Below are 13,956 nucleotides of genomic sequence, written 5' to 3'. Positions count from 1 at the left end.
GTCAGAGGTATTGTCACGGGGTGTAAGCTGTTCTGAGTTAAGCTGCCTTTTGCAATTGACCGATGGTGAATTTGTCAGTGCCAATGGTCTCCAAGTGATGCTCCAGTCGTTTGGGGAAGGCACCCAAGATGCCTATGACTGTTATTCGATGTTTGCTTTCTTTTGCCATTTGTCGTTCTATTTCTATTTGCAGGTTTTTGTTCTCATCTCTAGTACTTTCTCTTCTATTTTTGCTATCTCCAGGTATGTCCACTTCCACTATCCAGACTTTGTTGTCTTTCTTATTGACAATTGTTTAGTCTGGGGTGTTATGTGGCAAGTGCCTCTGAATTCTAAAGTCCCAGAGCAATTTGGCTTCTTCAATTTCTATGCCTTTCTATATTTTATAATCCCACCAGTTCTTGTTTTCAGACAAACAGTATTTCTTGAAGATGCTTCCAATGCACCATTGTTGCTACCGTTGTCATGCCATTGTTAATGGTCAGTCTGTGCGATCTTCTTTCAGCATCTAAACAGGTGGCCCACCACTTCCTCTTCAGCTTCTTTACAGAAGCGGCCCTTGCTGTCTGTGGCTGTCTTCTCAATTTGGGCTTTCTATGCTGTTGTTCTTAAGACTTGGTCTTCTGCAGCCAGAATTAGCCTCTTTCTTCAACTTTCCTGCTCTTAGCCATTTAATATTAAATATATAAAGTGCGTAGAGTCAAGGCTATGGTTTTCCCAGTTGCAATGTATGGCTTTGAAAGTTGGACCATAAGGAAGGCTGAGCGCCAAAAATTGGGGCCTTTGAACTCTGGTGCTGGAGAAGACTCCTGCGAGTCCCTTGGACTGCAAGGTGATCAAATTGGTCAGTCCTAGAGGAGATCAACCCTGACGGCTCTTTAGAAGGCCAGGTCCTGAAGATGAAACTCCAATACTTTGGCCACCTAATGAGAAGGAAGGACTCACTGGAGAAGAGCCTAATGCTGGGAACAATGGAGGGCAAAAGAAGAAGGAGATGACAGAGAATGAGGTGGCTGGATGGAGTCACTGAAGCAGTTGGCGTGAGCTTAAATGGACTCCGGGGGATGGTAGAGGACAGGAAGGCCTGGAGGAACATTGTCCATGGGGTTGCGATGGGTTGGACACGACTTTGCAACTAACAACAACAACAATTAAATTTGTTTGACCACGAGGCAACTACTCGTGGCAACTACTAATGCCAGAAAAATACAGAGAAATACAATGGAGCCCCTATTCTTTTGGGAACCTGCTCTCAATCTCCCTGGGTAAACCTTCTTCCTTCCTTCCTCTCTACCTGCCGTTTTGAGTTGACCTCCTCTGTGGCCTCTTTTAGCTGAACATTCTCAGAAGCTTCCTCCTGCTCAGGAACAATGAATCTTTCTTCTGATTTTCAGTACTGAATTGGATTTTCTCATTATTTTTGGCATATTCCATATGCCACATCTAAACACTTTGACTGAATAATAACCGATACCTGTCCTGCCTGAAACAACCTGATCTAAAAGTGATTTTCATGCCCTCCTCTTGTAGGCTTAAGCCCCTTGAACTAATGACCAGAAAAAAAATTAATGCATAATTGCCATTATATGACGTCTTTTCAAATGACTTCTTTGTTTCATTCAGCATAGAGTTATAGACAAATTATACAGTGCTAGTGTAGATAGCCAGATGCTTTTCTTTTGTGCCAATTTTCTTTAATGTCTAAGACCAGGTGTCAAACTCAAGGCCTGCGGGCCGGATGCAGCCCACTGGGTGCTTAAATCCAGCCAGTGGGGCGAGACTGTAAATATCAAAGGACGAGCCCACTGTGCCTTTGGTGGCCAAAACGGGCCACATGTCCCCACTCCGCATCCTATTTTGGTTGGTAAAGTGCTACAGGAGGCCATTCAAGCCAAAAACATGGCCACACCTTGTTTTGGCCGTCAGGGTGCTGCAGGAGATGTCTGTCCCACCTCCCCCCTGCTCCCCTCCCCGCCAGCGGAGGAGAGCTACAATGCTGATCTGGCCCTCAAAGAGATCCAGTTTGACACCCCTGGTCATAGAGATGCAGAAACAAGCCCAGGAGATCTCCAAGACATGAAGGGTTCTGGACAAAAGTGACAACTTTCTGGCTTGTGGGGGGGGGGGAATGCATTTTTCTGTCCAGTGTGCTGCACTTTTTTATCAAGACACTCTGATCTTCATAAAATGGAGTCTTACAGGCTACAGATGTGTCATTTGGTAACTCTCTTCTTAGATGGAAGAACAGCCATATTATGATGCTGTTTCCAGCATTCGTAAAGGCAATTAAGCTATGCTTGGTATTATTATTATTATTATTATTATTATTATTATTATTATTATTATTAGTTAATCTTTAGTGAGATTCACAGCCTTTGAGGCTGGTTAATAGCTCAGCAGCTCGAGTCCTAACCAAGGACCTAGGAACTGTTAAGGTATCGTCAGAGGATGTAAGCTGTTCCAAGTAAGGTGGTTTTTTGTAGAGTCAAAATGTTCAAGTCCGGCAAATTTAGAATTTCTAAATAGCGGAGTAGCCCTTTGGGTATTGCTCCAATTATTATTATTATTATTATTATTATTATTATTATTATTATTATTATTATTATTATTATTATTATTTTGTTCAGTTGCAACATATGCCCTTCTGAGCTACTGAGATTCTTGCAGCATGGCTACCTTTATCATTTTTTCCCCCTCCTGCCCCTGAGAGATGCTCTTGACTCCGTACAGTAATTGCACAGTTGTTGGTAATATGATTAATACATGTAGCGCGCTGTTGTACATGCATTACCGTGGCACAGTTTCCCATATTCCCTCAATAGTGTGGTGTTCTCTATTCCCTTAGCAGATTAATACTTTAACACAAATTACTCAAGGGTTCCATTGGGACAGGTTTAGCTGAAGGACCTTGGGAGTTGAAATAGAGCAGGAAAAGCAACTCTTGATCTTTAAGAAGTGATCGGCTTTGTGTTGTGAACTGTTTGGTTGGCCTATAACTGACACATCAAAGAGAAAAGCTGCTAAGTTATTCTTGGGGCAAACCAAAGAAGAAGAATATTTGGCGTGTGTCATTGGCCTTTGGGTTTGCTTCTCCCTAATGTCCTACAGGATTGTGAAGCTCTGAATAAATAGGCTTTCTTTCCAAAACAGAACATATGAAACATGAAGACGTTTTTATTTCATCAAGCCGGCCTAGCCTAAATGGTTTTTTAATTGGGATTTTAAATTTTATGGATTTGGGGTTTTAAATTTGGGTAGCCAATGATTTAATTCTTTTAATTATCTTAACTTTTGCATTTGTATGTTTTTTAATTTTGGCTGTTCACCGCCCTGAGTCCCTTCTGGGAGAAGGGCGGTATACAAATTAAATTAATAAAAATAAATAAATAAAATATGCAATAAGAGCATTTTATGATTCACAGATAAAAATGGAATGGGTGGATGGATGCAGTGGTGGGATTCAGCCAGTTTGCACCTATTCGGGAGAACCGGTTATTAACTTTCAAAGCAGTTCGGAGAACCGGTTGTTGGAAGAAATCTTATTTTGTTTTTTTCCACTTTACAGGGCTAATCCTGTAAGGAAGGCAGGAAGGAAACATTCTGGTGTTGTTTCTAGCCTAATCTTTATTGCCTTGTTTACAGAAACTGCCTCTCTGGTTAACCCTTATTACATTGTAACAGCTAAGGCGTTAACAACGTGAGTGACATTGAGTTGGCCATGCCTACACGGTCACATGACCACTGAGCCACGCCTACCTAGCCGGTCATTAGGGCAGAGAACCAGTTGTTAAATTATTTGAATCCCACCACTGGATGGATGGATGGATGGATGGATGGATGGATGGATAATGGATGGATGACATAGCTATAGCTATAGATGTACTGTAGATGTTGTTTTAGATGTAGATATATAGCAGAGAATAATAACAGAGATGGAAAGGACCTTGGAAGTTTTCTAGTCCAACCCCCTGCTCAAGCAGCATATCCTATTCCATTCCAGATAAGTGACTGTCCAGTCCCTTCTTAAAAGTTTCCATAGATGGAGCACCTACAACTTCTGAAGGCAAGCCATTCCACTGGTTAACTGTTGCCACCATCAGGAAATTTCTCCTTAATTCTAGGTTGCTTCTCTCCTTGGTTAGTTTCCTTCCATGGCTTCTTCTCCTGCCTTCTGAGCAGGGGTGAAATTCAGCAAGTTCTGGAGAACCAGTAGCGGAAATTTTGAGCAGTTCGGAGAACTGGCAAATACCACCTCTGGCTGGCCCTAGAGTGGGGTGGGAATGGAGATTTTGCAATATCATTACCGCAGGAGTGGGGAGGGAATGGGGATTTTGCAGTATCCTTTCCCTGGAGTGGGGTGGGAATAGAGATTTTGCAGTATCCTTCCCCTGCCACACCCACCAAGCCACACCCACAGAACCGGTAGTAAAAAAAATTGAATTCCACCACTGTTTCTGATGTCTTCTAGTCCAACCCTCTGATTAAGGCATAAGACTTGATATCATCCCAGGCAAACGGCTATCCAAAATTTTGAAATCTTCCAGTAACTCAGAGTTCTGGGAGGCAAACTGTGCCATTGATTAATAATTCTCATTGTTGGGGAAATTTCTCCTTAAATCTAAGTTGGTTCTCTCTTTAATGAGCTTTTCACCCATTGCCTTTTTTTGTCACACCTTCTGGGGCTTTGGAAAATAAATCAACCCAATCCAGATTTAAAAGAGATCAAATATCTCCTTTAAAAAGAAGAAGAAGGTTTTAAAAATGTAACAATTTCTTTTCCATTCTATTGAAGAAGCAGCCCGAGGGGGGAAAATGCCAGAGAAAACATTGGCCAAGCATTAATACATAATTCCACGTATATTGTTTTCTTTGCAAAATATACATAAACGGTATGATGAATAGAGTTCGATTAACCCTGCGCTAGATATAAATGTACAACCAATTAACTAATTTTAATCTCTCTCCCTCTTTTTCTTTTGAAAAAAAAAAACATCTGTTGGCATTTTTGTTTGAATAATCCTTGTTTAGTTTCCATAATAGTGTACATTTTAATGAAAAACTCATTAGAATGTAACAGAGGGCATAATTAATTCTGGGTGATTCTTTCTGTGTAAATAGCTAGCACAGATGCCAAATTCCATTTTCTGCTGGCTTTATTAATTTTTCATACACCAATATTTCAGCCATAATGGGTTGTAACAGCTCCTCAGAAGTTTTAGAAACACATTAACTGCCATCAGAGCTGTTAATCTAGCTTGGATTTTCACCATTTGTATGATAATACTTTTAACACTACATTTTTAAAAACAATGGCAACAGCTTTATTTTTTTTAATGTTTGGAAGCAAACATCTATGTATAATTAACGTAACTAATATTAAACAATATTGGGTTAATTTCTCTGTATTTAGAAAGCAACTTAATCTATTTTGCAACCCGTTTGCTCAAAAACATTTAGATGATTAAAAAAAAGAAGAATGTGAAAAATAGCCACATTTGGAAAGAAATAATGTTGTATTATAATAGCCCTTGCAGTTAAAACTGAGAGCTGAGATTGTCTAGCCGTTTCTTCAACTTTGGCGAAATATTTCAGCGGAATATTTTCTAATGTACTTTAGACAAGGCTAATATTTAAGTCTTTCCCTGGCATGAACAGTATCGACTGGAATACTGCCAATCTTTCAATAGTAAGATTTTTATCTCTTTATTCCTGTTTGTTCCAAACCTCGCTGTTAATTCTATGGTGAATGCAATAATGAATGTAGATTTATTATTTCCTCTTTCTGAAAATGACAACTTCTCCATTTCTAGAAACAGTAGGGTTACAGATGTAGGGGACACGGTGGATCAGTGACTAAGACGCTGAGCTTGTCGATCAAAAGGTCGGCAGTTCAGCGGTTTGAATCCCTAGTGCCATGTAACAGGCGTGAGCTCCTGTGACTTCTCCCAGCTTCTGCCAACCTAGTAGTTCGAAAGCACGTAAAAAAAATGCAAGTAGAAAAATAGGGACCACCTTTGGTGGGAAGGTAACGGTGTTTGTTCCATGTACCTTTGGCGTTTAGTCATGCTGACCACATGACCACAGAGACGTCTTCGGACAGCACTGGCTCTTCGGCTTTGAAACAGAGATGAGCACCGCCCCCTAGAGTCGGGAACAACTAGCACAAATGTGCGAGGGGAACCTTTACCTTTAGGTTACAGATGGAGAGACTCATAATCCAGAATTCTTTTATCTCTTTCTTTTCTTATCACTTCGGGGGATGATTAGCTTAGTCCAGAAAAATGGGTAGTTTAGCCCAGTAACAGGTTGTCCAATATAGCACAGGTGTGTACTAATATTTCTGAGGTGTCCGTGACTCCTAAAAATGGTTTCCCTATCAATGCCAGGAAGATAAGAATGAATTACTGAGCAAGGCTGCACAACATCAAACTCTATTGTGTGTTTGCTTCAGTGTGGCAAATTGAGATGGGTTGATCTTCCTTAATGTAAAATGAAGGTATTTATACTGGATGAGAGAAGCTATCAATGAGAAAATGAGCCCCGGTGGCGCAGTGGTTAGAGTGTGGTACTGCAAGTTACTTCTGCTGATCACTGGCTGCCAGCAGTTTGGCAGATCAAATCTCACCAGGCTCAAGGTTGACTTAGCCTTCCATCCTTCCGAGGTCGATAAAATGAGGACCCAGATTGTTGGGGGCAATATGCTGACTCTGTAAACCACGTAGAGAGGGCTGTAAAAGCACTATGAAGTGGTATATAAGTCTAAGTACTATTTCTATTCCTTCCTTCCTTCCTTCCTTCCTTCCTTCCTTCCTTCCTTCCTTCCTTCCTTCCTTCCTTCCTTCCTTCCATCCATGGTGCGCAGTGGTTAGAATGCAGTATTGCAGGCTAACTCTTCCCACTGCCAGCAGTTCGATCCTGACCTGCTCAAGGTTGACTCAGCCTTCCATCCTTCCAAGGTGGATAAAATGAGGACCCAGATTGTTGGGGGCAATATGCTGACTCTCTAAACTGCTTAGAGGGGACTGTAAAGCACTTTGAAGCGGTATATAAGTCTAACTGCTACTGCTATCAATAGACCAGTCTTCCTTAATCTGAGAAGTTTCTGGTATTTACGGGCTACAAAACTCAGGTCTCTTATCTTTTGGTCATTCTAGGTGGAAATTATTGTGGGGTGGAAAAGGGTTAGGATGGGACCTTCTGCTGCAGGTGATTGGGAAGTAGATTTGCACAGACAGAAGAGCAAATATAACTTACTGAACATGTCAAAAAAACTATTTTGGTTTTGCATAACTCTGTAATATAATTTTCATATATGTGCTCCCAATCTCAAAACACTTTCTGTCTTTCTCTGTCTCTCTTTCTTTCTCTTTCATAGGCAGGGTGCTCCTGTGCCAGGCAAATCAAGAAGGATCTCCCATGTACAGTGCCCCCAGTTCACTAGTATATACGTCCACAAGTAAGCCAATACTTTTTTCCTTGAATTGATTGATTTGTTGATTGCCTCGGAAATGTCTTCATGGATCCAGTTCTTGGGCTATGTTGAACATGAGGTCTAAGAAACCTGCAATTTCAAAGCAGAGAGTGAATGGTGTCTTTTGCCTACTATAAGGAGGTTATGTGGTAGAATCTCTTTATCTCCATCTAGAAGGGGCTGTGCCAGGGGTGAAATCCAGCAGGTTCTGATAGGTTCTGGAGAACCGGTAGCGGAAATTTTGAGCAGTTCGGAGAACCGATAGCGGAAATTTTGAGCAGTTTGGAGAACCAGTAGCGGAAATTTTGAGCAGTTTGGAGAACCAGTAGCGGAAAATTTGAGTAATTCGGACAACCGGCAAATACCACCTCTGGCTGGCCCCAGAGTGGGATGGGAATGGAGATTTTGCAATATCCTTCCCCCAGGAGTGGAGAGGGAATGGGGATTTTGCAGTATCCTTCCCCTGGAGTGGGGAGGGAATGGGGATTTTGCAGTATCCTTCCCCTGGAGTGGGGAACGAATGGAGATTTTGCAGTATCCTTCCCCTGCCATTCCCACACACCACACCGACCACACCACACCTCGCCCACCAAGCCATGCCCACAGAACTGGTAGTAAAAAAAAAATTGGATGTCACCACTGGCCTGTGTACTTTTGCGTGGTGAGATGGCAGTGATAGTCTGACATATCTAGCAGGTGAAAGGTTGGAGATGGGGTAGTCTCCCTGCCTTTCTGCAAGATGTGGGAAAAAAAGTGGTAAGCCCCCAAGACTGTCCAGTTCAAAGAACCAAAAAGAACATGATGAATTGCTCAGAGTAGTTTGTTCATTGCATTTGGTCCATAAGACAGGAATCTTGCCAGACTAAAGCACACTCTGCATAACTATGAGATAAATCCTGTTGAGATTTTAGAGAGGATCCCTTCTGGGCCTCTTTCTACATAATCAGGACTCAAGGCTGATTTGTCTATTATTGACTTGAGAACAAGTTTCTCCATCCTGCAACTCAGCACCAGATTCCACCACATAAACCCCCACCCAGGGCTCAGAAAAAGAGAGGCAAGAAAGAGGAGAACTGGCTGGACGCCTCTGAAAGGCAAACATGAATATTCTTATGGCCTCTCTAAGATGCCTCTCAAACGAAAGGTACAATGTCACATTGCAACAAAGCTTTTCGATCTATAAAGAGGGCCACATAACTTTTATTAATTCAATTTAATATCCCTTTATTTTATTTATTTATTTTATCAGATTTCTATACCGCTCTTCTCCTTTCGGACTCAGGGCGGTACATTTTTAAATCAAAATTGGATTTTATTTTAACCCAAACAGACCTCTTTGTAAGGGTGGAGGCTTGTTCTCTAAGCTTGTGGGTTGGTTTCAGAGGTGCTGGTTTCAGAGGCTGCTGCTGGTTCGCACCGGTTCAGGTGAACCAGTAGTTAAGATTCTGCACAGTTCATCGATAGCAATACTGTTATTGCTAAACAATAATTAAGCATTATTAAGAACTAAGAATTATGAAGGTAGCAAATAAGAATATAGGCCCTTCCAACCTGGGTGAGTTAGGATTTAGGAAGTCCAAGAATTGCAATATTTCCAGATACCACACTTTGTCAAAATGATGCTGAAAGCCATCTTCCCAGCCATCTTCCAGTTGTGTTAAATGCACAACGTTTCCACTTTTTTCACAATTTTTTTTTAAAAAATTGAATCCCACCACTGCACTGCGCCACCCCACTGCTCTGACATGTTTCTATCAGTCTTAGATGGTGAATCTAACTAATTACCCACACAAGATACAACCAGTGGTGAAATCCAATTTTTTTTCCCTTACCGGTTCTGTGGGCGTGGCTTGGTGGGTGTGGCAGGGGAAGGATCCTGCAAAATCCTCATTCCCACCCCACTCTGGGGCCAGCCAGAGGTGGTATTTGCCGGTTCTCCAAACTACTCAAATTTTCTGCTACCGGTTCTCCAGAACCTGTCAGAACCTGCTGGATTTCACCCCTGGATGCAACAATCTAAACAAGTAGACAATCGAGAGATAGGACGATGCAGATGTTTTTGAACAAGAGACAGGGGAAAAAGTTCTCACCAGGCAAGGAAGTATTAGCTTGAAAACTCAACAATCGTTGCATAACATTGTAGAGGGGAGATCTTTGTATAAATGAGATTGAGAGGTGGGAACCTAAGAGGATACATATTCAAAGGAAGAAGCTCCTCTGGGTACCACCTCCTGCAGCCCAGCTCCTGTGCTCAGAAGGATGCTGCCCTTCAATTCTGTGGCATCAACCTCTACTTTGTATAATGCCTTGGAGCACTCCACCTAGCATTGTTCCCAAAGACTAATGGGAAATTTGAAATGGTGATTCATTTTCTTTTTATGAAGTAATTATTTCCAACCAATGCTATGGACATCTTAGGAATGTGCCGTAGGCTCTCTCAACTGATCTGTCATTAATAGCCCTTCACTATCTCAAAATCTACGGACAGGACCAAAGGAAAAAAAAATGGGGGGGGGGGAAATGGCAGGGAGGAGGAAATTAGAGAAAGAAGAAATAAGGAGAGGGGTGGTGTGAGAGCTTCTAGATCTGCCCCATGCTGCTCTAGTCCTTTCGCATAATTGTCTGAGAAAACTTCCATCAGTTTCTGTAATTAAACTAATGGTCTAAATGAATTTCCAGATCACTAGCTATTCATTTTGATATGTCATTACACTGAGTTCAATTAATAGGAAGTAAGTTTACAGCCCATTGTGTCCTTCAAATGCTATTCTATTTCGTCAGTTTTAATTAGCAATATTCATTTGGTCACCAACCTCCCCCCCCCCTCCTTCCCACCCATTCAGGCCACGCTCACTCATTGGATGGGCCCACGCTCGGACTTTTGAGGTTCTTTGTTGTTTAGCCTTAAAACAAATAGAGTGAAACGTTAGATAATTAGCACTTTTAACACATATGCCACACAAAGTTTGTGGGGCCCAACCCAGTGCTTCTGTTGCAATTGGTATTACTACTTACTGCATTTGTGGCTGGCTAAAATTCCACATGAGTTTCAACAGGAAGGAAGGAAGGAAGGAAGGAAGGAAGGAAGGAAGGAAGGAAGGAAGGAAGGAAGGAAGGAAGGAAGGGTTAGGGTTTTGACAGGGAGAAAGGGAGGGATGGAGGGAGGGAAGGAGGAAGGAAGGAATTTGTTTTGATGGAGAGAGAAAAGAAGAAACGGGAGGGAGAAAGGAAGGGAGGGAGGGAGGAATTTGTTTTGACAGGGAGACAGGAAGGAAGAACTTGTTTTGATGGAGGAAGGAAGGAGTGAGTGAGGGAGGGAGGGAGGGAGGGAAGGAAGGAAGGAAGGAAGGAAGGAAGGAAGGAAGGAAGGAAGGAAGGAAGGAAGGAAGGAGAATTTCCAAGAAGTATGTAAATATCAGGAAGGTACTTTAAAAGAGAAGGGAGGGAGAGAGGAAGGGAGGAAGGAAGGAAGGAAGGAAGGAAGAAGAATTTCCAAGAAGTATGTAAATATCAGGAAGGTACTTTAAAAGAGAAGGGAGGGAGGGAGGGAGGAAGGAAGGAGGGAAGGAAGGAAGGAAGGAAGGAGAATTTCCAAGAAGTATGTAAATATCAGGAAGGTTCTTTAAAAGAGGAGGGAGAGAGGGAGGGAGGGAGGGAGGGAGGAAGGAAGGAAGGAAGGAACAGAATGACAGGGAGAAAGAGTGGAAGGAAGGAAAATAAATTTCAATTCTGAGGAAAAGTATTTTCTGGGGAATTCTGAGGAATTTTTTTTGACGGACAGGAAGGGATGGAGGGAGGGAAGGAGGAAGGACGGAATTTGTTTTGACGGAGAGAAAAAGGAAGGAAGGGAGGGAGGGAGGAAGCAAGGGGAGGAGGGAGGGAGGGAAGGAAGGAAGTGTTTTATGAGAGTACTGAAGTATTACTCACATAGCTTGACTGGAGTGATGCTGTCAAATTTAACACATCTATATAGTGTTATTAAATTAAGCTCCTTTCAGGTTCATTTGACTCCATCCAATATTTGAGCAGTGATATGGAAAAAGCCACTGACTTTTTCCAAGGAAATTTGCCACCTCACTGCAACCTGCCCCCATGAAGGTCTTCCAGCCAGGTGCCACTCAGCTTAACATTTCTAACGTTGCCTACGTACCCTTACTAAACTGGATTGAATTTACTTGTTTTATGCTTATTATTGCTATTTGAGTGGTGCCACCGCACCATCACAGCCTCATCATCAGGAGGCTGTGAGTTCGATCCTAGGTAGAGGCAGATATTTCTCTCTCTGGGCACAATGAGAATATATCCGCTGAATAAAACTCCGCACTGGCGACAGGAAAGGCATCTGGCCAGTAAACACTCAGCTCCATTCAGTTGCACAGACTACACCCCACAAGGGATTATGGAGTCATTAAAAGAAGATGATGTTTCTTATTATTGCTATTTCTAGCCTTATATGCTATGAAATAAGTAGAATGCACTTCTTTCTCCCCTGTGCATACAATTGTCTCTTGAGATTATTTTTGCTGTTTTAAGATTTCCTTCTATTAACCACAACATCAATACAATGGAGAATATTTCAATACATGTGGAGAAACAAATAATGTTGAAGGTTCAAAGGAAGTTTCAACAGATTTTAGTTCACTTTGCAGAAGATCTTGGGTTGCAAAACTAAAGCCATCTAAATTGCATGTGTATGCAATGCTGTGTATCCCCATGGTTGTAAAAAACGGTCATAAGTCACTTTTCCCGATGCCATTATAACTTCAAATGGCCACTAAACAAACTGTTATAAGTCGAGGACTACCTGTATTGGCCCTGCCCTGCCCTGCCCTGCCCTGCCCTTTCCTTTCCTTTCCTTTCCTTTCCTTTCCTTTCCTTTCCTTTCCTTTCCTTTCCTTTCCTTTCCTTCCCTTCCCTTCCCCTTCCCTTCCCTTCCCTTCCCTTTCCCTTTCCTTTCCTTGTCTTCCTTCCCTTCCCTTCTCCTCTTCTTCCTTCCCTTTCCTTCCCTTCCCTTCCCTTTCCTTGTCTTCCTTCCCTTCCCTTCCCTTCCCTTCCCTTCCCTTCCCTTCCCTTCCCTTCCCTTCCCTTTCCTTTCCTTTCCTTTCCTTTCCTTTCCTTCCCTTCCCTTCCCTTCCCTTCCCTTCCCTTCCCTTCCCTTCCCTTCCCTTTCCTTTTTTCTTTTTTCTTTTCGCTTTTTGGATTTTGTTTCTCTCTCATCTCTCCCTCCATCTGTCCCTCCTTCCCTCTCTTCCTCTGCCTCTCTCCCTTCTTCTCTCTCTCTCCCCTCTTTCCTCCCTCCCTCTCTCTTTTCACCCCCTCCCTTTCCCTCTCTCCCTTTCTCGCTCTCTCCCCTTCTCTCTCTTTCCCCTCCCTCCCTCTCTTTCTCTCTATCCCTCTCCCTCCCTCCACTCTTTTTTCTCCCCCCCCCCAATTTGTTGTTGTTGTTGTAGTGTGGCTTGAGCTACTTCTCTTATAGATAGTAATCCCGCTACCACCCAGCATTTGTATCCGTCCAGTGCGCTTCTTCCAAGCATAATGCTCGTGTTGATATTTCTTTCACAAAAATACGTATGGCAGATAAGTAGCCGCAGTGGGATATTTTTGCTGTGTGTCAAAGAGATATTAAAACAATAAAACTACATTGCCCTGGGATTTTAGCTTACAAGCCAAATGAAAACAACACAACAAAGATGAGATCATTTTGAAAGGTGGCAAGGCAGAAAAGTCCCCGGAAAACCAACAATATTACTGACAGAAAATATTTTTGAATTGCAACCTGTTCTTAAGTAGCCATGCTCCGACAACTTTAAATCAACCCCCATAGACTGTTGGAGTGATGGAAAGAGAACACAATTTGTCTTTCAAATTATCCATCACCTTGATAACTTACAGATCTAAGTGGAACATCTGGTTTATTACACATAAATAACTCTAAGGGTTGTGTGTGGGTTTTGTTTTTTTTTTAGAGTGGAAGGTGGACTGTTTTACTTTTTTCCTGCAGAATATAAATTGACCGAGATCATGAAAAACTGCATCTGTATCCATTTACTTTACATTTGAAGGATCCGGTTGTTCTTTTTTAATAAGACAAATCTGTGCATTGAAACATCTCAGGAGACGTTGGAGTTCAATGCAGACATATTCACAACTGCAGGACATTTCTGAATCACTTTAGTTCTTGTAGGATGTACAGATGGGTGTGTGTGTATGTGTGTGGCTGGGTGGGTGGATGGACAGACAGACAGATGGACGGAGGGACAGGTGGGTGGGTGAATGGATGGATAGATGGATAGATGGACGGTGGAATGGATGGATGGATGGATGGATGGATGGATGGATGGATGGATGGATGGATGGATGGACGGTGGAATGGATGGATGGATGGATGGATGGATGGACGGTGGAATGAATGGATGGATGGATGGTGTGGGTGGGTTGATAGGTGGATGGATGGACGGATGGATATGCATTAAACCTGTATGAGA

General features: G+C 42.4%; 1 protein-coding gene across 1 annotated transcript in view; it reads left to right on the top strand.

The window, feature by feature from the left end:
• Positions 1 to 13,956, top strand: part of RBFOX1 (RNA binding fox-1 homolog 1) — a 238,290-nt gene that overhangs the window by 112,808 nt on the left and 111,526 nt on the right. Inside the window, exon 7 of the mRNA XM_070955384.1 lies at positions 7,376 to 7,456. Within this exon, the coding sequence (XP_070811485.1) occupies positions 7,376 to 7,456 (81 nt within the window). The remainder of the gene's footprint in view (positions 1 to 7,375; positions 7,457 to 13,956) is intronic.

The sequence above is a fragment of the Pituophis catenifer genome, unplaced genomic scaffold, assembly GCF_029215685.1.
Source record: "Pituophis catenifer annectens isolate HBS135680 unplaced genomic scaffold, rPitCat1.0.hap2 SCAF_16, whole genome shotgun sequence".
Classification (NCBI taxonomy): domain Eukaryota; kingdom Metazoa; phylum Chordata; class Lepidosauria; order Squamata; family Colubridae; genus Pituophis; species Pituophis catenifer.
This window is presented reverse-complemented; position numbering and strand designations above follow the sequence as displayed.